The 22,518-nt window shown below is 44.3% G+C and overlaps 1 protein-coding gene across 2 annotated transcripts in view; it reads right to left on the reverse strand.

Moving 5' to 3' along the window:
- MON2 (MON2 regulator of endosome-to-Golgi trafficking) overlaps positions 1-22,518 on the reverse strand; it is a 966,303-nt gene that overhangs the window by 569,416 nt on the left and 374,369 nt on the right. For both annotated transcript variants that reach the window (XM_086919098.1, XM_086919097.1), the window contains exon 12: positions 9,736-9,968. In XM_086919098.1, the coding sequence (XP_086775224.1) occupies positions 9,736-9,968 (233 nt within the window). The remainder of the gene's footprint in view (positions 1-9,735; positions 9,969-22,518) is intronic.

Genomic DNA, 22,518 nt, shown 5'->3' on the forward strand with positions numbered 1-22,518 from the left:
GGGACTGAGGCTCCTCCCGGGAAGGTTCTAGAGGGAGGTCGGAGCTGATTGGCTAACGATGAGAGTTCGGTCCTTTTTACATAAGGACGTGGAAAGGCCCCAAAGGGGAGGCCCTTCGGCCTATATTCTCTATGTATGTCCTTAGGACATTACTTTTTTATGTACCGGAGGCTCCCGTCTCGGCGACGGGGAATGATTCAGGCATGTGAATCTATGAAAGACACCCAAATACTGGATAACCACTGGTTAACAGCAATGCAGGCGATGCAGGATGGGAGTAGCATATCTCCCCGTACGCTGATGATATCCCTCCATATGCGACAAGACCTCGTCAGACGATCCATAGACTCCTTCATATATTCCAGCTGTTTGGGAGCAACTAGAGATACCAGATAAACTGGGATAAGTCCTTGATGTTTCCGCTGGCCAGAGTCCTCCCCCCCTAAAGACCGCCAGTGGAGCTCGTGCGGAGATAAAAGTTTACATATCTGGGTATTTGCATCACTAAGTCATTGTCTCTCAACCTTCTCCTGCAGCTGGAGAGATTACAAGGGGATGTTGTCCATTGGATGAAGCTTCTGATATCCTGATGGGTAAGGCCATCCTCTTTAAAACAATGGCCCTCCCATGCTTATTGTATGTGCTCAAGAAAACCCCTTAAGGATTTCAAAAACGTCTTTTGGGTGATAGATAGTGCACTTCGTGGCCTGCTCTAGGCAGATGAGGGGGGGGAAGAGCCCACATATAGTGTTGCACAAACTTCACTGAGGCGTGTATGAGGGTGGATTGGCGGTTCCGAACATTAGATACTACTATCTGGCATGCCAATTCATAAATATTAACAATTGGATTTTTGCTGCTACCACTGAGCCGGCATACAGAGTGGACTGGCATGCAATCTGCGGGGGTGAGGGGGTTACTTAGCAGCGCACTATTACAAGAGTTGCAAGAGACAGCTCCCAACATAGACGCATACAGTGCTGCGAGCATGGCTCGAGGCCACAAAATTACTGGGATGGTACAGCAAACTGATGGCTCAGACCCTGCTCTGAGACTGCAATGGGGTGAGGGAGGTGGGCCGCTTGCAGGGTTTCCGTAGATGGAGCATTATTGGGATTGATCTTGGAGATGTCTGGCGAAATGGGGCAATGATCTCTTTAAAGGACCTCAAAACTGAATAAAAAATGGCGGACAGTGAGCTTTAGGTACATACAGTTAAGACACTCCCTAAGATGTCATGTACCGGAGGGGGGAACAATTTCCAGAATACTCACAACTGGAGGACCGGCTCCTCTTGGACCCAATGGCGGAGAGGACCATATCTTTCACATTCCGGAAACTCATAAATAACTCTCCGGACTTCCTGGGCCCCCTGAGGGAGGCATGGGAGTCGGAAGGGAGTTCTCCTGGAGGACGATAACTGGACAGAGGCAGTACAGTGCCCTAGAGAGATAGCCATATGGGCGCGCCTCTAACACATTCAGCTTAGACTTTTGCATCTGTTGTATGCCTCCGGGACGCTTCATCCTCGATGGGGGCACTGTGAGTGGAACAGGTGTGCCAGGGGGTGTGGGGAAGAAGGATTGCTTTTCACATAATATGGATGTGTCCCAATATTCAACAATACTCAGAGGGAGTCGTCAGAATTATGGCCGAGGCCATAGGTCTCCACGTCTGATGGAGGCGAGAGGACATATACTGGTGATCACAGAAGAAGAGAGATGGCCCAAGCATGTGGGAACATGGCTCATGCTAGCCTCAGGAGTGGTGAACAAAAATATTGAGTGTGCATCGGGTGTGCCAGCCTCCCAGTGTACGAGACTGGGAGCACGACATAGATAACCTTCTCCGCCTGTTGGCACCAATCTATCAAAGAAGAGGGTGCCTCAAAAAATGGGAAAAGATCTGGACCCATTGGGAGGAATATAGACGCCAGTAGACAATAGTTGGGAATGAGCAGCGGCACAGGTGGGGTCGGGATACAGGCAGCGGGAGGTGGTATTATGTGAAGTTCCTATATAAATAATGTATGGTCAATTAGTAATCAACCTTCCTCCAATTCACCAAAATACTGAAACTCTGTGTATGTGAAGACTATATTGGGAAGTAAGCAATTGTTCAATAAAAAGAACATAAAAAAGAAAACTTAGTGTGTACTTAAGTTTTGCATTTCCTGGCAATGAAAAACTCCTAAAGTCGTTTTTCACTGTTGTATGGCCTATCTCTTCCATTAACTATCTATCGCTGGGTTACCTTATTACATTTAGTAACTGCTAAATGTGGATTGGGATAAGATAGAAATCTGCTGTTTACACTCAAATTGCAATTTTAAATCCTTTTTATTCGTTAAGTTGGATTTTAAGTCCCAATTCTCAAAAAACAAAAACTTTTAGAAAGCTGGCATTTCCTTGACCCAAACATTTGTGCCTTCTGACAGTGTCCTGGTTCACATGACTGTGAATGGCTCTGTTGTTGGGGTTTGTGTATTGCGTCCGGACAGTAACATAAAGGGGGCTTAGGTGTGGACAGGATGGGCCATCGAGGCAGGACGGATGGCAGGAACTGTATCCAGCCTTGCTAAAGGATTTGCCAACTGCACACACAAAGGAAATTGACACCAGGCCTGCCCTGCCTTTTGTCCACCCCACACATTTTGAAGCCTTAAAAGGGGAAGAAGAACTTCTTTCCATAACCAGATGTGGGGGGAGGACAGTGTATCCCCACCCTACACGAAGGCCGACACCAAGAACAGATATTCGACCTCCAGAGCCACTCTTCAGAACACTCCGGGAACTGCTGAAAATTTCATTGCTCTCTGAAAAGGAAGACCAGACCTGCTCAACTTCATACCAGGCTAACCCGGAGTGACTCCCAGGGTCAGTTATCAGAACTCCAGGATGAGCTACAGGGAAACAAGATTTGAAGGCTTCCATGCAACTACCCAGCTGACCTTCTGCAACTGGACCTGGGTGATCTCTGCTTGCCTTTGCTTGATTGAGTCCCTCATCCTCCAGAGTGTACTCCTCATCACGTAAAGGTGAAAATCCTACAGTCTGGGCTCCTTGTTACCACAAAAGGGCCCGATTGTACCAAGACTAGCTGCCCGAGATGACCACCAACACAAAGCTGTGGTGAGACTTGGTCTTCGTGCTACAGCAACCGCCAGCGACTACTGGCAATGAAAGAGCAATGTACTTCGCACTACAGCAATGACAGCATTGCGGTGACCACCAAAGTGAACCTACAGCAAAGGCCATCTGCAATGCCGGACTGGTTCTTCATGGTATTGTGACAGCAGGTTGCGACGCCTGACCAGCTATTCACATTACAGCGACAACTATCAGTGATGCTCTACCTGCTTCTCACAGACTGCTCCACTGCGAACCAGACTCTTTACATCAGACTTAGAAGGTACTTCTTCAGCAGGACTAACATGGTCTCTGTATCTGACCTGCACTCCATCGCAGTTGACCTGAACTTGTGACTATCTCCAGGTCTAGCATCACCAGATGACCATGAGTGTGTCGTATGATGGAACAAAGCAGGGAAATACTCTGCATGCCTGTAACACACATTTTTTACCACACATTTGTTTCAGAATCCATATGCTTTTACAACTTATACCTTTACCACGCATTGTTTGTATGTATGTATATATATATATATTCACTGAAAAAAACATAGGTTATAGACCATATATAGTTAGGAATTAGCATTTACAAAACCTTGAAAATTCACTGAAAAAACCATAGGTTATAGACCATATATAGTTAGGGATTAGCATTTACAAAACCTTATTTTACTCACACAAAACCATTGAAATTCGCATATATAGTTAGTTGCACTAACTATATATCGCACACCCGCAATCCACTGCTGATGATGTCACATATTACATCATTCATGACATGGTCAGTGACATCACTGATGACATCATCCAGTGACTGTATGTTTCTGTAAAGTTAAAATATGTCTTACATATTGAAGAATGAGTGGATGTATAAGTGTCTGGATGAAGGATTTAGTAGGTGCATGACTGACTGTATGAGAGAGTGATTAAATGTGTCTCACTGAGTGCATGGGTTAGTGACTAAACTGTCTTAATTTGTGCATCATTATGTCTGTTGTTCTGTAAACTGCTGCATGTGTTAATCAGTAGCTATATGAGTAACTATATGGGTTATTTGCCCAAGTATTTGTATGGGAGACTGAGAATGTGTGTGGGTGGCTGGGAGGTGTATGACTCTGCATAGATGTGTGAGCAGTTGATTCACTAGATGTATGGGTTCAAAAGTGCATGTGGAAACAGCTGTATGGGCGGTTGACTGTGTGCATGAGTGTATTGGTGATTGAATGGATATCTCCGTGCTACGTGTCAAAGTAAGTACATATGTAAAACACAGTACATCTGAGAGTTGACATATATTAACTGTGCATAAGAGCCAGTGAATGTGTGAGTGGATGTATGGTTCATTGTAAACTTGTATCAGGGATTGTATAATAGAGTAAATATGTGTTCGCATATGTTTGAATAAGTAAGGTGTGTATAACTGTATAGTTGAGGAAATGGAGGTGTGATTGATTCTTGGCATGACTGACTAGGTGTGTGAGTAACTCCATGGATGAGTGACAGTCTGTAAGTGTCTGTTTACACTGATTGTATCTAAGGATATATTAGAGTCTGAAGAGATTCATTGTATTATCACATAAATGATATCATCAGTGATGTGATCAGTAATGTCAAATGAAATGTCATCAGTGATGTCATCAGTGATGTCATTTGAGATGTCATCAGTGATGTCATCAGTGATGTCATTTGAGATGTCATCAGTGATGATATCATTTATGTGATAATACAATGAATCTCTTCAGAGATGTCATCAGTGATGTCACTGACCATGTCATGAATGATGTAATATGTGACATCATCAGCAGTGGATTGCGGGTGTGCGATATATAGTTAGTGCAACTAACTATATATGCGAATTTCAATGGTTTTGTGTGAGTAAAATAAGGTTTTGAAAATGCTAATCCCTAACTATATATGGTCTATAACCTATGGTTTTTTCAGTGAATTTTCAAGGTTTTGTAAATGCTAATTCCTAACTATATATGGTCTATAACCTATGGTTTTTTCAGTGAATTTCAATGGTTTTTTAATAGCAAATATCAAAAGCTGTAAAATGTATTCTTTTTTTAAATGAAAAATATATTTTATATGTATTAATTATAATTGTTTTATGCATCTGCCAAACCCTGACCTCTTAATAGTGCACTGTGGTGGAAATGATTTGGGCACTATGACTGGGGTTGCTCTGGAAATGCTTTTAAAGGACACCTTTCATCAATTAATGACACTTTTTCCCCAAACTGCCTTTGTATATTCCAATATATGCCAAAGACAGAAATGGAACTGGTCCAACCAATTTTGTCCACAATTTGAGAAAGCACGGAAACATGTGAATAAATCTTTTTCTGCTTACATGAGACTTTAGAATGGGTTCAATATACAACAATAACTTGCATTACAACATGCAAGACATCTACAGAGGAGATGGTGTGCACTTCTCAGATGAGGGGAATAGAATATTCCTCCTGAATTTAAAACTGTGCATTGAACCTTGTAGGTACCTAAATCAGCCACAGAACCCAATAGCTCTTTTCAGAGCTACCCTACCTCTGATCATTCTAAACGTTAATCTTTTTCTACCTTTTTTCACTATTTTTCATCAAAGTACGCTCCCCGGTTCGCTTACTGGTGCGCGTACCGGGCGCTCACCCGCAAAAATTTTCAATTTTTTATTTTTTTTGCCTATATGAGCGTCTTAAGCCCCCCTCAGAAAACCTAGAGGGTCACAAAGTGTCACCGTGCCCCCTTCTACCCATTCCGAACATTGTTTCCCCTCCATCTTGTGTCTCAATTCTACCGATACACAAAATGGAGGACTCCCGTAACGCTGCCGGTTCGCGTACCGGTGCGCGCACCGGTGAGCGCTCGCTAAAAAAAGGTGGGAAAGTAATTTACAGAAAAACCACTGGAGACACTTTCATCAAATATAGAATAGGCCCTAGTACATAGCAGTCCCTACCATTTACCCAAATTTGATGGAATTCCATTGAGAAAATTATGCTGTACGACTGACTAAATATCCTGAGGTAAGTTACATGACAGAAACACATATGAAGTGTTAGAATTGACAACCAATTAAAATGTTACTTTCATTTTCTACTATTATTTCATGACATTTGATTGGTTATGTACCTGAATATATATAAAGAAAGAGAGAAACACAGCCATTTTGACTACTACTTCCTGAAGTACATTTCAAGAGCATTTTGACTGTGAACTTTAACTTCTTTTTCAAAGGTAAGATATAATTTTAAAAATTTGAAAGGAGAACTATGTTATGCACTTTAAATTAAATAAGGAAAACGTTTTCATATAGTTACATACTGTCCCTCTATAAGAGTTAGTCATTGAGAAAGACTTAATTATTTAAATTATTGATTGAGTTAGGCTTCTGTGGTATAATTATGAATTTACTTAGGCTTCATCACAGGCACTTTTTAATAGTTTTACTTCCTGCCTGAAACCATGCACTGCCCAAAGATTACTTCACTGTTAAAAACTCACAAGCACCTGTGTGAACTTAAACCCAACAGTGCCCTATCTCCACTGATATATTTGTTTTTATGCAATTTACAGCAAGAAAATGGAAGCACAACAGAAAGAAAATAATATTTCCTTTCAAATTAAGATTGAAAACAATCCAAAAGGAAGAAAATGAAGAAATTGACTTTTTGGATGACACATTAGACGAAGAATTAATTAAATGTGCTGAAGAATGTGAATGTGATTCTTGGAATGAAAAGGAGGACATTCCTGATGATTTAATGCTACAAATTCTCTTAGATTATGAAAAATCAGAACAATAAATTTAAATTTTAAAAGTTAAAATTGTTTGAGACATTATTCTTTTTAATATGAAAATTATGAAATAGTACCCAAAAAGATAAAATATAAACTGAGACTTAAAATATACTGTGCAACTTTTTTTGTGTTACATAGTAAGTTTGCTCATAGTTACTTCCTTTCTCCCACTATATTATCTCCAATGTGTATTTAACATCTCTTTATCATCTCCTGCCTCCATGTTCTTTCTGCTTTCCTCACAGACTATGCTATGAATTCCATATACCACAATAACTTCTGAAACAACAAGCAAGATATCTTCAAAGAAAACGGTGTATATTTATTTTTAGACTCTGCATTGGTACCTACATGTTGGTACTTAAATAAAAAAAAAAAAAAATACAACTAAAAGAACAATCAATAAACATACAATATTTGAACATTCTTTCATTCTTTTTTCCGTATATTACGCTCCCCTGACCGCTTCCCGGTGCGCGTAGCGGGCGCTCCCCCTGCAAAAAAAATGATAATAATAATTTTTTTTTTGCCCCGCGGGGCCCTTTTAAAGCCCCCTCACCAAACCTAGGGGGTCAGGGAGGATGTACTCTGCCCCCTTATGCTCATTTCCCACTTTGTTTTTTCCACCTCTTGTGTCTCTATCCTACCGAGACACAAGATGGCGGCCGCTCCGGACTGTTTAGAATGTTGACAGTCACCGGGGAGCCAATCCGCTTCTCCTCGCGAAGTTCTGTTACGCGTCAGGTACGCGAACCGGGGCGCTAACCGGGACGCTGTCACAGATATATCTGTTTTTTCAAATGTTAATTTCTCAAAATCCACTGGAGCACATATATTGAGACATAGCAAAGGCACGTCGGGCAAAGCAAATCTACAATTTTGCCAAGTTTCGTATAAATCCATTCAGCCGTTCGAGCTAAAAGTGATTCCAACCGCCCTATGGAAAAATGAATGGGAAAAACGCGTTTTGGGACCCCCTTTTTTCTGGGCCCCCCCCCCTTGACGAAACCCCCCCAAATTTTCAGGGGCTGCTCAGAAACGAAATGTGCCATTTTCCTGAAAATTTCAGCCAATTCCGTCCACAAACGCCAAAGTTATTCGACATAGAATTTTCAGAAATCCCATAGGAAAAAAATCCTAACTATATATACCTACTGGCGACCGCCAGTAGGTAATATATATATATATATATATATACATACACACACACAACCCTGAACTTACCTTACATTTGTGCTAAAGGCATAAGTTGTAAAAGCATATGCGTTCTAAAACCCTCATTGTAAAGGCCGGTTCCCCATGAGTGGTGGTCTGTGCTTTTAGGTGCTATTTTCACTACAAACTTCAAAATTGAATAACCCTGGTTCTACTAATTAGATTTTTGTCAGTCTGGTATAATTTCATTTATTACAATTTTTACTATATTGTTTTAGCATAAATACTTTACACATTGACTCTAAATGAAGCCTGACAAGCTACCAGAGGGTGAAGCCCAGGCCACACAAGAATTGTTGTTTTTTTGCCAGAGTGGAGCTTCCACTCCTATCAACAAATAACACCAATTTCCTACAAGCAGAAAGGTATGGAAGTAGGGAAAGCATACACTTAACCATTGTCACCTGCTGCTATGATCTAGTCTCTCATGTTTAGAATGGTGGTATCCGTGCCATGCCAGCAGAAAAAACCTAACTAGAAGTAATCCAGAAAGCAAGTGGCTCCAAGATCGACTGGGGCCTCAGAGAAGGGTTTATACACGGAAATTCAAGGCATTGCAGATGTCAGTGAATAGAGCAGATATTGTTTTGGGAAGGAGAACAAGATCTTGGTAGTAATCTGATTCCTCTACGGGGGAAACGTTGTTGAATGGTGGTGAAGGTCTGAATTGGGAGGAATGACAAAGTGAAGGTAGATTTACGTTTTTTTCTGAGTGTTGTGATTTTATTTGCAAATAACAGCATTTATTATTTTACTACAAAGATGTTTGGTGGAAGAGATGGCTGGTAGATTAGGAATGGATGTAGCTAGTTCTCTATACATTCTCAAATCAGTTCTCTGCTTCTTTGGAAAAACAAAACTTGGATATGAGCTTTTTTGCCTTTCATGAAGGCAGCCTTGATACTGCATGTAATAGGCCTACAAAGCAGTCAGTCAGCTGAGGATTAATATTTGGCCAATTTTCTCTCCCGGGCCCTGGTCCTGCATTTGGAAGAGAGAGGGTTTTAATTTGACCACTGTTGTCTTTTTGTCTATGTTCAAGGTTTTTCATGGAGAGAGCTGGTTTGGTACAAATGGTCGAGGTCGATCAACTTTAAGCATGACAAGGCATAGAGTCGGCTTTCATGAAATGGATAAAGGTGTAGTGGACTGTATTCTGGTGATCTTGGTTGCTTTCTATCATTATTATGTAACGGCTGTATTTATTTATGGTTACGTAGGTGCTTTGGAGGTATTGTGCAGGGTAGGTAAGTAGGGTACAGACCGTGAGCATGTAGGCTGAAATCAGGATACAAGACTGACTCCATCTTGCTTAGATCAAATAAAACTATGCTATGGCACACACACAAGCTTTAAGGTTTCATAAACCACATGTGCCACCCATGTGTTGCCCTTAATCACATGTTTCAGCCATTAATCACACAATTGACACATTTCAAATCACTTACTGATCCCTTTGTGCATTGTATACAGTTAGACTCCAGAACAGTGTTTTATCCAAAAGGTAAATTACATCCAGAAGCCCATTTGCATCTCTCATTCATCTTCTAAATGTGATGCCACATATATAGCAATATTTGTCCATTTACCTGGTTCCTTTTCAGTTTGGTCAGATCTTGACTGCAGATCCTGTTGATCTGAAGACTGCGTTTGTGACTGGGTTTCATCTGAAGAGGTTTGGCTGTCTGTTTCACACTGTACAATCTCCTCTTCAATCATAGTAGTAATACCCCTTACAAGGTCCAGCAAACAATGAAATGCCACTGACATAGCATATCCTTCGGGAATTGTGGGTGGTTCAACCTTGTCCAGCATTTCAAGACTGCAAGTTCAAAGCCAGTAGAAACTGTTACTATTTAAATATTCAATATAAATTAAAACAAAACAGACTGATGTTTTAGAAAATCCATTTGGGTTACTAAAGTGCACTTGATGAATAGCATTTGTATTGATCACTAAATAGGAACAGCTACCTGTCATACTCATAATTTAGGCAAACGGGTCACATTAAAACTATCAAATAAACTGAAAAACAATCACCCCCAAAAAATTACATTTCATAGACCCATTAGCACCATTTCACAACTGTTTACTTTCTGTGTGTGACCATCATGAGATACGTTTCCAGTGGGAGAAAAGCATTTTGCTTAGTACTTCGTGACAATCAGAACAGCATGTATTTTTGCATTTACTGTTTGCTCGGGTTTACTTGTGAAGGTATTTATTGAAGGGTCTTGGCCAAGTAGTGTAGACTATAGCCTGAATGACACAATAATTCAAAGTATAGTCACTAGGGCAATGTTTTGCATTAAACTGTATTTTGTCACATAGAGAAAGAACATGAGTTTCTTTTTGGAAAATATAGGATAATGCCATCCAGCATATATGACACATACATCTCACTCTCTGCAAGGCATATATTTGTTAAGTATAGTGTTTTAGTGGAAAGTCTGTATGGTACTGAATGTGCTTTGTAAAGAAAGTTAGCCCTGAGTTGTGACTGTGACAGTTTATTATGCTTACTGCATGGTGCCTGCATGGATCGGCCATGTGTGAGCAGCGATGAATGAAACACTTCACTTTATCTGAATAAAGATAGTATGGATAAATATATGCAAGGCAAAGTGTGATGCATATTCTTGTGTACATTCGTCACTTCCTCAAACTGCCAAAGAGTGGAAACTAGTACCTACACAGAGATTGTATTTGTAGCATAGAACTTCGAGTGGACTAAGAAATGACTCCTGTATGAAAGACAAATGTCTGCAAAATGTACAGAGGAGTTCTGGCTGTGATAAGTTATTAGAGCTTCAAGACACTTGTAAACAAGGTGAAATGCTGGGATCCAACTCGGTAAGTAAGCTGCCATCCACCAGGTAATGTGCCACCTACCAGGTATGTACCATCTACAATTTACTGAAAAAAAAACTGTGTTCCTGGAGAGCATCTCCCAAGTATGTTTTGTGTCCAATATGGAGCTCCAAGGCTCCCCTGCGCATGAACCTTCAACAGTGCTGAATCTAATATGCAATCTAATTTAAGCATGAGTTGAGCAGTCTGATGTTGCGACAGAAACATCTCATGTTGTACTAAACAAGGAGTGTGAGTTTGGATGCAGGCAATTGCACATAGTAGAATGACAACATGGGGAAGATATCAGTGTCACATTGTTGCTAGGGCAAGAAGATCACACTTATGGAAAATATGTCTTTTGTTACCGCGGTCGGAGGCAGATGGTATTTCTTAAGTATTTCCTGATGATATACAGAGTGTCCATTAAGCACCTATCCATTATGGTCTCTACCACTGCCTGATCAATGAACGTCCCAAGCAAGGAGATGAGGGGAAACACAGTTGCAGAGCAAGGTGGGGAGCTGTCATGAAGGCAAATAGCTTGACACCTGCTTCTTCAGCACCATCAAGCAAGCAGCAGGGGTGGAGCACCGGGACTCTTATCATCACGATCTCTCAATCTGAATGTGGAACCTGAGAAGACCACAGGATAACTGCTCAGTTGTTTAAAGGAAAGACCCTAGATGAGAGGCAGTGAAGATATTCTAAGGGAAATACACACTATCACACGTCTGTAGGGACCCAGATCCCTCTTTTGTTCTAGAAAATCATGTAAAATGTTAAGTAAAAGAAACACAAAGGTAAGATATGCTTTTTCATAGACAGTGACCTAGAAATCAGACAAATATAAAAGCCAGACTACAACCCTGTAGGTCCTACGTGACTGGGACTAACCAGATATTGGAGGCATTAACTAGTATCAAGCTTAAAGTGACAGATAATGGTCAATCGATGACCGGGCTGCAAACTTGAGAAGTTGGGGGAATGGCCTTGGACGAATAGGAAAAAGAATTGGAATTTTAGCAATAGAGAAACAGCAGGGAGATAATGTACTTACTGTCCCTGTAGTGAACCAGAATGTCACTTCAGCACCACAGAAATAAATTCACACATTTACAGAAAAGAGTTCATGAAAAACAGGGCGACAGCACACAAATGTAGTTATTGGGGAGCATAGTGAGAGCAGAAGTAGATGTACACACGCACACACAAACACACACGCCCCCCCAAATTAGTTAGCAGAGCTGTTATAAAGAGCCATTGAACCAATCCAGATACAACCAGTCCAGAGCACTGACAGTGAAACTCTGCCTTGCGCACATTTTACCTTTCATCTGTAACCTATTTTAACTTGTGAAACTATTTTAACTTGTGATTGCTCTTTTAGTCGGGCGCTTTTCCATTTAACGGAACTGTTTTAAAAATGTGTCTAAATTGTATGCATTTGAATTTGTTTGTACTTTTACTAGCCTACTTACTCACCTTGTAAGGGATCCTGCTGCTCCCCTTGTGGAAACCATAGAGTACGAGTGGGACTCGCTCACCATAGAGTTTTTGATCGAGGTTGGCAGTCTAGTTGCCGACTCCACCTCTCTTTTAAATGATCCTTCTGGGGCGGGCTAGCAGCGGACGCGTGCAGCGAGTGCACCGCTGGCGCACCAAAGGCAAGCCTGTCTGCGCCGGTTCACGCCCGACCGGAACCGGGGGGCCAGAAATTCTGGTCCATGTAACGCAGGTACCCACATATATTCTAGGAAGCAGCTGCTAGAAATTAGGCCTCAACCACATCAATCTTGAGCGTTCCAGATAGGAATTGACAACTCTCCATCCCCCATGGTTCCCTGCATCACTTGCAGTAATAGGACAATTACTAACACTAGCTCGACAAGCCAAGTGTGGCTTAACACCGATAAAGAAGGTAGCTGGAAGATGGGACTGATAAATGCTCGCTCTATTGTAAAACATCTATTTGACATCAGAATCATGCTAGAGGAAGAGCCTTTAGACATATTGTTTGTTACTGAAATCTGGATTAACACCAGTTCAGGCCCTGATATCCATCTTGCCCTTCCCCTCGGCTATCAGCTACAAAGGCAGGATCATACTGACAGAGTTGGGGGTGGCATTGTCATCATTTATAAAGATGTATACAAATGCACCCTATACAACTCTGCGCTTCCTGATTGTGAAAGCGGCCAGTTCCGTATAGCCTTATCCCCCACCCACACATTTTCAGTACTGATCTACTGGCCCCCAGGAGCTAGTAGCTGAATTTTAGAGGCACTACCTGATCAAATATCTAGTCTTACAATAGAGAGGTCTTGACTGACAATTCTCTATGATTTTAATCTTCATGTAGATAGATAAGCACGACTCCAATCATATTAGACAGCAGCAAGGCGACATGGAAGCATTGCAAGTTACCCAACTTGTAACCCTACCTACCCACGAAAAAGGCCATATTCTGGACTTTATTTTCTCTAATGTCCCGCAACTCACAGTCTCTAAACCCTTGTCAGTACCTTGGCCTGACCATGGTTTAATCACTTTCACTTTTCCTAGGCCTTTGCAGGTGCAAACATCTCTAGTTCAAAGTTTTACTAAGAGGAGTTGGTCAAAAGTGGCCCCTAAAACATGGCAAACCACCCTCAAGGAAAATTCCCATATTCTCTCAGGGAACCTCAATCAATCACAACACTTGTATAGCGCACTACTCACCCGGCAGGGTCTCAAGGCACTTGGGGAAGGGGTCCGCTATTGCTCGAACAGCCAGGTCTTGAGTTGTCTACTGAAGGCGAGATGGTCCTGGGTCAGCCGAAGATGGATGGGGAGGGAGTTCCATGTCTTGGCCTGCAGGTAGGAGAAGGATCTGCGAGGCTTGTAGAACGTAGCTGGCGAGTGGGCGTGTAGAAGGTCAGGCGGTCGTTGAGGTACTTGGGGCCCAGGTCGTGGAGAGATTTGTGTGTGTGGGTGAGGAGCCTGAACGTGATCCTCTTGCTGACGGGGAGCCAGTGCAGGTCCTTCAGGTGGCCGGAGATGTGGCTGCGTCAGGGGATGTCCAGGATGAGTCGGGCGGAGGCGTTCTGGATGCGTTGGAGTCTTTTCTGTAGCTTGGCTGTGGCTGTGGTTCCGGCGCAGAGGGTGTTTCCGTAGTCCAGTCGGCTGGTGACGAGTGCCTGGGTGACCGTCTTCCTGGTTTCGGTCGGGATCCATCGGAAGATCTTGCGGAGCATGCATAGGGTTTTGAAGCATGATGAGGAGACGGCGTTGACTTGTCTGGTCATCGAGAGGGAGGAGTCCAGGATGAATTCCAGGTTGCATGCGTGGTCTGTTGGCTTGGGAGTGGCGCCCAAAGCGGGGGGCCACCAGGAGTCATCCCATGCGGAGGGCGATGGTCCCAGGACAAGGACTTCCGTCTTGTCTGAGTTCAGTTTCAGGCGGCTGTTCTTCGTCCACTCGGGGACGTCTTTCATCCCTTCGTGTAGGCTCGTTCTGGCGGTGGCGGGGTCTCTGGTGAGGGAGAGGATCAGTTGGGTGTCGTCGGCATAGGAGATGATGTTGAGGTCGTGCTGGCGTGCGATGGCTGCAAGAGGTCTCATGTAGATGTTGAAGAGGGTGGGGCTGAGTGATGATCCCTGCGGTACGCCGCAGATGACTTCGGTGGCCTCGGAGCGAAACGGGGGGAGGCGGACTCTCTGTGTTCTTCTGGTGAGGAACGAGATGATCCACTCCAGCGCCTTCTCTTGGATACCGATGTTGCTGAGGCGTTGAACTAGGGTGCGGTGGCAGACAGTGTCGAACGCTGCAGAGAGGTCCAGGAGGATGAGGGCCGCTGTTTCCCCGTTGTTGAGCAGGGTTCTGATGTCGTCGGTGGCTGCGATGAGGGCTGCCTCAGTGCTGTGGTTGGCTCGGAAGCCAGACAGCGAGGGGTCGAGGGATCCGTTTGTCTCGAGGAAGGCTGCAAGCTGTCATTTGACGGTCTTCTCGATGACTTTGGCAGGAAAAGGGAGGAGCGAGATGGGGCGGAAGTTCTTGAGGTCGGTGGGGTCAGCTGTTGGTTTCTTCAGTAGGGCGTTGAGCTCGGCGTGCTTCCAGCTCTCCGGGAAGGTGGCGGTGTTGAAGGAGGTGTTGATGACGCCCCGGAGTTGGGGTGCGATGATGGAGTCGGCCTTGTTGAAGACGTGGTGGGGGCAGGGGTCGGTCGGAGATCCGGAGTGGATGGTGTTCATCGTGTGGGCTGTGTCTTCGGTGGTCACTGCGGTCCAGGTGCAGAGGGTGGCGGTGGGGGGCGTTGGTTCGACGGTTGGGTGCGTGGATGGTGCGCCGAAGGTGTTGTGGATGTCGGCGATCTTGTGGTGGAAGAACGAGGCGAGAGAGTCGCAGAGATCTTGTGAAGGAGTGATGTCGTTGTTGCCGGTGTTGGGGTTGGAGAACTCCTTGACGATGCTGAAGAGTTCCTTGCTGTCGTGGGCGTTGTTGTCCAGTCGTTCCTTCAGTGATTTCTTCTTGGTAGTGCGGATAAGCTGGTGGTGCTTGCGGGTGGCGTGTTTGAGGGCGGTCATGTTGTCTGTGGTCTGGTCGAGGAGCCAGGCTTTCTCGAGGGTGCGGCAGTTTTTCTTGGAGTCCTTGAGTTCGTCGGTGAACCAGGAGGCTTTCTTGCTTCTGGGTCGGCTGGTAGGGTTTTTTAGTGGCGCGATGTTGTCTGCGCAGTCGGTCAGCCACTTCGTGAGGTTGCGTGCTGCTTCTTTGGGGTCTGTTGTGCTGGCGGGTGGGTTCTGACTGAGGTAGGTGGTGAGCTGCTCGGTGGTGATCTTGCTCCAGCTCCTATGAGGTGCCTGTTGCAGGTGGTGGTGGGTCGTGGTTCTTCTGAAGCTGAAGCGGACGCAGCTGTGGTCGGTCCAGTGAAGTCCGGTGGTGTGGCTGAATGTGATGTGCTTGCTGGATGAGAAGACTGGATCAAGCGTGTGGCCGGCGTAGTGGGTGGGTGTGTTGACCAGTTGCCTGAGTCCGAGGTTCGCGAGGTTGTCCAGCAGGGCGGAGGTGTTGTGGTCCTTGTTGTTCTCCACGTGGAAGTTGAGGTCCCCTAGGAGGATGTAGTCAGCGGAGCGGATTGCGTGCGGGCTGATGAAGTCCGTGATGTCTTTGCTGAATTATGTACGTGGTCCCGGGGGTCTGTAGACGAGGGTGCCTCTGAGGGTCGACTTTGGGTCGGTGTGTATCTGGAAGTGGAGGTGCTCGGCGGCGGCGAAGGTGTCGTTGGAGTCAGTTGTGATGCGGATGGTGTTCTTGTGTACGATGGCGATGCCTCCTCCAATCTGGTTGACGCGGTCTCTCCGGGTGATCTTGTATCCGTCTGGGATGGCGATGTCGGGTGCGGAGGAGGTGTTCATCCAGGTTTCTGTGAGGAAGGCGACGTCTGGTGAGGTAGTGTCAAGCAGGTTCCAAAGTTCGATGGCGTGTCTGTGTATGGAGCGGGTGTTGAGCAGGATGCACTTGAGGTGGCTGTTGTTGGTGCTCGGCTTGGTGGCTATGGTGCAGGTCCGGATGCAGGTGAACTTGCAGACTTGGCAGGTGAAGGGTCCGTGGGTACGTCTCGGGGTGGCTCGGTGGCAGGCTCTTGTTCGGTCTGGTTTGAGTGCGATGAGGGTGGCGGCGTTGTAGGTCCGTCGTGTGGGTAGGCATCGTCGGGGCCAGGGGTCCAGGCGCTGGGCGCGGTCCAGGCGGGCTTACCTTTGGAGCGCAATCGGCGTGCACGCTGCGCATACGCATGCACTCTGCCATAAATGGAGAGTGGGGGGGGCGGGGCGACGGAGGAGCAGCTGGGAGGCGTGAGCGGGGTGGCGAGTGGGGGGAACGATGCGGTGATGCTAGAGGGAGCGGGGGTGGGGCCGCGGAGGAGCAGCGGTAGGGAGCGGGGTGGGGCAGGGCAGAACTGGGCGACAAGGGGCAGCAAAAACCAACACGAGGAGGAGCGCGAAAAAACGGCAAAGAGACAATACAGAGTATAATTTACAAAACGAAGCAGGCACAGAGGGAAAGTCAGGGGCAGGGGGCCAGAGAAAAAACGGTGATGAAACAATAGAGATTACAATTTACAAGCGAAGTAGGCACAGAGGGAAGTCAGGGGCAGGAAGCCAGGCCTAACAGGGGCACAAGACTACTCCTGGCGACGGCAGCGGAAGAAGAACGGCCACACTCGGGGTGGGCCACGCGGCAGGAGGAGCGACCGGACTGACCAGGTCATGTGAGGTCTACCTAGAAGAGAAAGACCAGCAGTGGGAACACTGGATTACCCAATCCACCAATACCTGTGCACCAAAAAGAACTTTTAACAGCAAAACTCTCTCTAAAATCACCCCATGGTAAAATGAGCAGCGCCTTGCACTGAAAAAACAATGCAAAAAATTGGAGAGGCGCTGAGGGAAAAACTATGACCCCTCCCTCAAATCTGACTACAAGTTGTTAATCAGATCATACCATAATGAAATGAAGACGGCCCAATCCCTAGCAGAGATGTGGTTGTGGAAGTCTGGCAGGCACATTCTGTGCCACTTGCAGACTCCTAGTGACATACTTAGGTGAACCGAGATAGAGGGAATTTCCATAGTCCAAACGTGAGATGAGGAGGGATTGTATCACCATTTTCCTCAGGTGCTCCGGGATTACATCAATGATTTTCCTTAACATTTTGAGCAGGGAAAAACATATCACTGAGAGTTTCCTGGATTGACAATCCAGTGTTAGGGAGTCATCCAGCCAAATTCCAAGGTTTTTTATAGCGGATTTGCCGATCGGAGGATCTCCCATGCATTAGGGCCAATGTATCAGAGGTGAGTGGATACCCGGTACAACAAGAGCTCAGTTTTCCCCCCTTTCAGCTTCAAACAGCTGTTGGACATCCAACTCACCACTCTCTCCAGACAGATAGGTAGTTGGTTATTGCTAGATTCAGAGCCATTAGAAAAGGACATCAATAGCTGGGTGTTATCGGCATATGACACCACCGATATTCCAAATTCCTCTACCACCTCATCAAACTGACTTGCATAAACATTAAACAGGCGGACTGAGGGATGAACCCTGCGTAACGCCAAATGTGGTAGAGAGGTGCTCTGAGACTCAGTCCTCTTCCATCACCTGGAAAGATCTATTATCCAGGAAGGAGGCAAGCCACTCCAAGACTTTTCCCTGAATTCCCACTCCCCCTAATCTCACTTTTAGAATAGCATGATCCACAGTGTCAAACGCGGCACTGAGATCTAGCAGGCGGATGGCGGCAGACCGGCCCTCATTAAATGTAGATTTTAGCTCTTCAGTAACTGTCAGTAAGGCTGACTCAGTGCTGTATGTGGCTCGAAAGCCCATTTTGGTGCGATGGAAAATATCATTAGACTCCAGGAAGTTAGACAGAGAGTGATTAACATGCTTCTCCAGGAGTTTACCCAGGTATGGTAAAAGGGAAAGGGGACGGAGATTATTCAAAATTGTTGGATCAAGGTTAGCTTTCTTTTTGAGTGGCTTGATGATGGCATGTGTCCAGGTTTTTGGAACTAGTGCCGAATCTAGGGAGAGATTGAGAAGTTCAGTCACCGAGGGTGAAAGAATATCCAGCGGGTCCAATAGGAGACGAGGGGGCACTGGGTCCAATGGAGAGCCCAGTTTGGTTGTCCTGATAAGTTGTGGAACCTTCTCTTCCTCTAATCTGGGAAAATAGGCCAGGGAAGAGATATGGGGCGATCTAACTGTTTTAGCAGTGGTAGGTTCCCTGTTTTTGGGGAATTGAGCATATAGTTCTATCACCTTAATAGAGAAATAGGTTGCGATGTCATTGCATCTTTTAATAGAAGTTAGAGGGGCATTTGTATTTTCGTATGGGTTGGACAAGGTTTTTACTACCTTAAACAATTCCATAGGAGAGTTGCTATTTTTTCTCCATAGAATTTGGATTGGGCTGTCTTCATTTCATTATGGTATGATCTGATTAACAACTTATAGTTGTAGTGTAGTTCCTAGTTTCCCACTAGGCCCTGCGCATTGGAATAACATAAACAGTAGTATCGACGTAGAAGTGCGGATCTTCCAGGCCTCTACTGACTATGCTAAACTTAATTGGGTTTGTTACCAACTAGCTCAGAGGTCACTGGAAACTTTCTTGACTGAAATAGGAAGTGATCAGCTTCCCTGGCACAGACAAGAAGGGATTCAGTTTTCCAACAACCGTGCAACATGACAACTTTCCTCCTCAGATCAAGAGTCAATCTCTAGGGTCGTGTGAAACAATAGACAGTTATTTTACTCAGTCAGGTTAGTGCAGTTTACTTTCACGATATGTAGAGAATAGAGAGACGGGCGTTTGTCAATAAAGGGTTAACATTTATTGAACAGTCTTTCTTCTCGTACAAGAGAAATGAATTCCACAATTCCAAGACTTGTTATGATAAAAAGTACGTACAGTAAGATAAGTATTGCGAAATAATACTGTAAAAGCATTGATATGGTTTCTTAGCCATACAATGGTTTAAAAGTAATAAAACATATATACATTCATATATACATTAGGCTAAAATACTCAACTGGTGCTTCTAACTACGCCTACCCTAGTGTACCTGACCTAAGCCTAATACTTGGGAGGGGAGTAAGTAAGTAGCTCTAAGTTAAGTTGGTTTTGCCAAGGTTTGCTTCAAGAATTCTCACTAAGGGTTTAGTCAACACCATACCTCTGAATAGAATGATGGAGGTCTGGTATCTCCTTCAGGGAAACTCGGTATCCCAGTCACCCGCAAGGGTAGACCAGAAACGCTGGAGCTGGATTTCTCTGCAGGAGAAAGGCAGCGTCTCTCTTCAGCGCGTCGAGGAGGAGGAGGAGGGGAGACAGCGTCCGCGGGCAGCTGGCATCTGCTGGGCTCTTCGCAGAGGGACGGCTGTTCAGCTCCTAGTTTCACCACACCATCGTTCGCGCTTTAGCAGCGATAATGGTATCAGCGGCTTGCATACAGCAGCTTCATCAAGCGACGGGCAACAGGCGTATTGCTTAAGGCAACGTTGGTAATATTTATACCTGAAAGGTGCCATGTTTGACATAAGTTTGCTGGACATAAGACGTCAATTAAAGATGTCACTAGGAAGTGATCGTAGTGAAGTAGTGTGGCTCACTGGTTAGAGGCGGCAGACCCGAGAGCAGAGGACGGCCCGGGACCAGGGTTCGATTGCCGGCGCGGCAGGTTTCTGGACCAGGGTCAGCGGACTCGATAATTCTCTCGCCTCGGTGCCCACTCTAATCAGCGATCACACTTGGCAACTCTGGGCATTAGCTTGCCTCATCTTCACTAACGGCCCCACCAGACCGCCGGGGATGCCTGGTCTCACCCTGGAGATAAACCAAGCAAAAAGGAGACAGAACCTCTAGGAGGGCCTATATTTCTTTCAACATTGAATATATCCTAAATGATTAGTCAAAAGATGCCAAAAAGAGATCTTTGAAATATTATTCAAACATGGAAAGTTTTTATTAGACTATTTTGTCATTTTTTTTATAATAAAATTTTTAAAGACTCATATATAAAAAATACATTGCATTATCATTTCACAAATCAACATTTTACATACATTTGGTGATAGTCCTATCATACCAAAAATGCCCTCTAGTAGCAATTGATCCTATTGATCAGAGACACAGAGACACACATTCATCACACAGTATCAAAATACAATAATGAACATACCTAACAAAAACAGCTAAACAAAATTATACAAGACATTGACTGACATAAGTGGTAGCTCTAAGGTGTATTTGAGAGGGTACGTATAGGAACCTAGATGGAGTGGTTCTGTTGGTTATGATGTACTTGACCAAAGCGTATCCAAGACAGGGGTGTTGGGCCGACGTACGTTTCGGTGGAAAGCCACCTTCCTCAGAAACTACCTCACTGCCCTGAGAAAACGCCCCGGGTGGCTCTAAAAAATTAAGGAAATCTTGAGGCATGGGCCTCTCATTCTGAGAATTTTGAATGTTGCCCTCATATTTTAAAGATTTTGTGTCACTTGCCTGTTAGTCTTTTGTCTCTGGCCCTGAGGAAGGTGGCTTTCCACCGAAACGTACGTCGGCCCAACACCCCTGTCTTGGATACGCTTTGGTCAAGTACATCATAACCAACAGAACCACTCCATCTAGGTTCCTATACGTACCCTCTCAAATACACCTTAGAGCTACCACTTATGTCAGTCAATGTCTTGTATAATTTTGTTTAGCTGTTTTTGTTAGGTATGTTCATTATTGTATTTTGATACTGTGTGATGAATGTGTGTCTCTGTGTCTCTGATCAATAGGATCAATTGCTACTAGAGGGCATTTTTGGTATGATAGGACTATCACCAAATGTATGTAAAATGTTGATTTGTGAAATGATAATGCAATGTATTTTTTATATATGAGTCTTTAAAAATTTTATTATAAAACAAATGACAAAATAGTCTAATAAAAACTTTCCATGTTTGAATAATATTTCAAAGATCTCTTTTTGGCATCTTTTGACTAATCATTTAGGATATATTCAATGTTGAAAGAAATATAGGCCCTCCTAGAGGTTCTGTCTCCTTTTTGCTTGGTTTGTCTCCCCCCTCTGGGCCTCAAAATATTTGGGAGTACTCTCTTTTTTCATACTCACCCTGGAGATACCCATTAAGGGACCATCTCTCAGGGAAGCCAGGAAGGGTTTCGCAGCGGTCGAAGCGCCTTGGGACCCTACGGGTAAGTAGTGCGCTATATAAATGCCAATACATTTACATTTACATTTACATCGCTATCAGTTGCTCATTAGAGTTCCATTACTAATCAAAACACAGCAAGCGGGGATTTCCAGGTTTGCTGAGTTTTTATCTTGTTGAAGAACTCGGAGTGTTAATCTAGGAATCTCAGATAGTGACTTCTGCTCTGTCATTGCACTAATTGGTTGCAAAGGAAGTGGCAGAGAAAACTATTCTGGAATGTGGCTCTGTTCGTGTGAGGCCAGAGATGACTTTCTGAATATTGTACTTGAACGGTTATGCCAATATAGGGAATAAATGGATTTATAGCCGAATAGGGGCATAAGGTCACAGTATCGATCAGGATCCTAGATAAGCACACAACACCCACTCCACGGGTTCATGTCCATCAAATTACTAAAACTAGAGCAATAAGATGCATGTGTAACATTGCCCACCCCAAAATACATAAATGCATTTGAAATAGGCGTATATTGTAATACGTGAAAATTATAGGTACTGTACGTTTTTTGAAGCATAGTAATCATTCAAAAATTATTGCATATGAAATCAATGAACGATTATGCAAAAAGAATTACACATGAAATATCTCTGAAACAGAAGAAGGGCGAGATAAATCATCACATATAAATGCATTGCAATAACATGTGCTAGAGGCTGGTGTAAGTTTGTTATGTCTCTAGATGTGTGTAGAAATAGAAGTTGAAGCTTCTGTTCTCTAAGAATAGTTTTTACCTTAAGCAAAGAATTTTTCG

The sequence above is a fragment of the Lissotriton vulgaris genome, chromosome 1_1 (genome assembly GCF_964263255.1).
Source record: "Lissotriton vulgaris chromosome 1_1, aLisVul1.2, whole genome shotgun sequence".
NCBI classification, from domain to species: Eukaryota; Metazoa; Chordata; class Amphibia; order Caudata; family Salamandridae; genus Lissotriton; species Lissotriton vulgaris.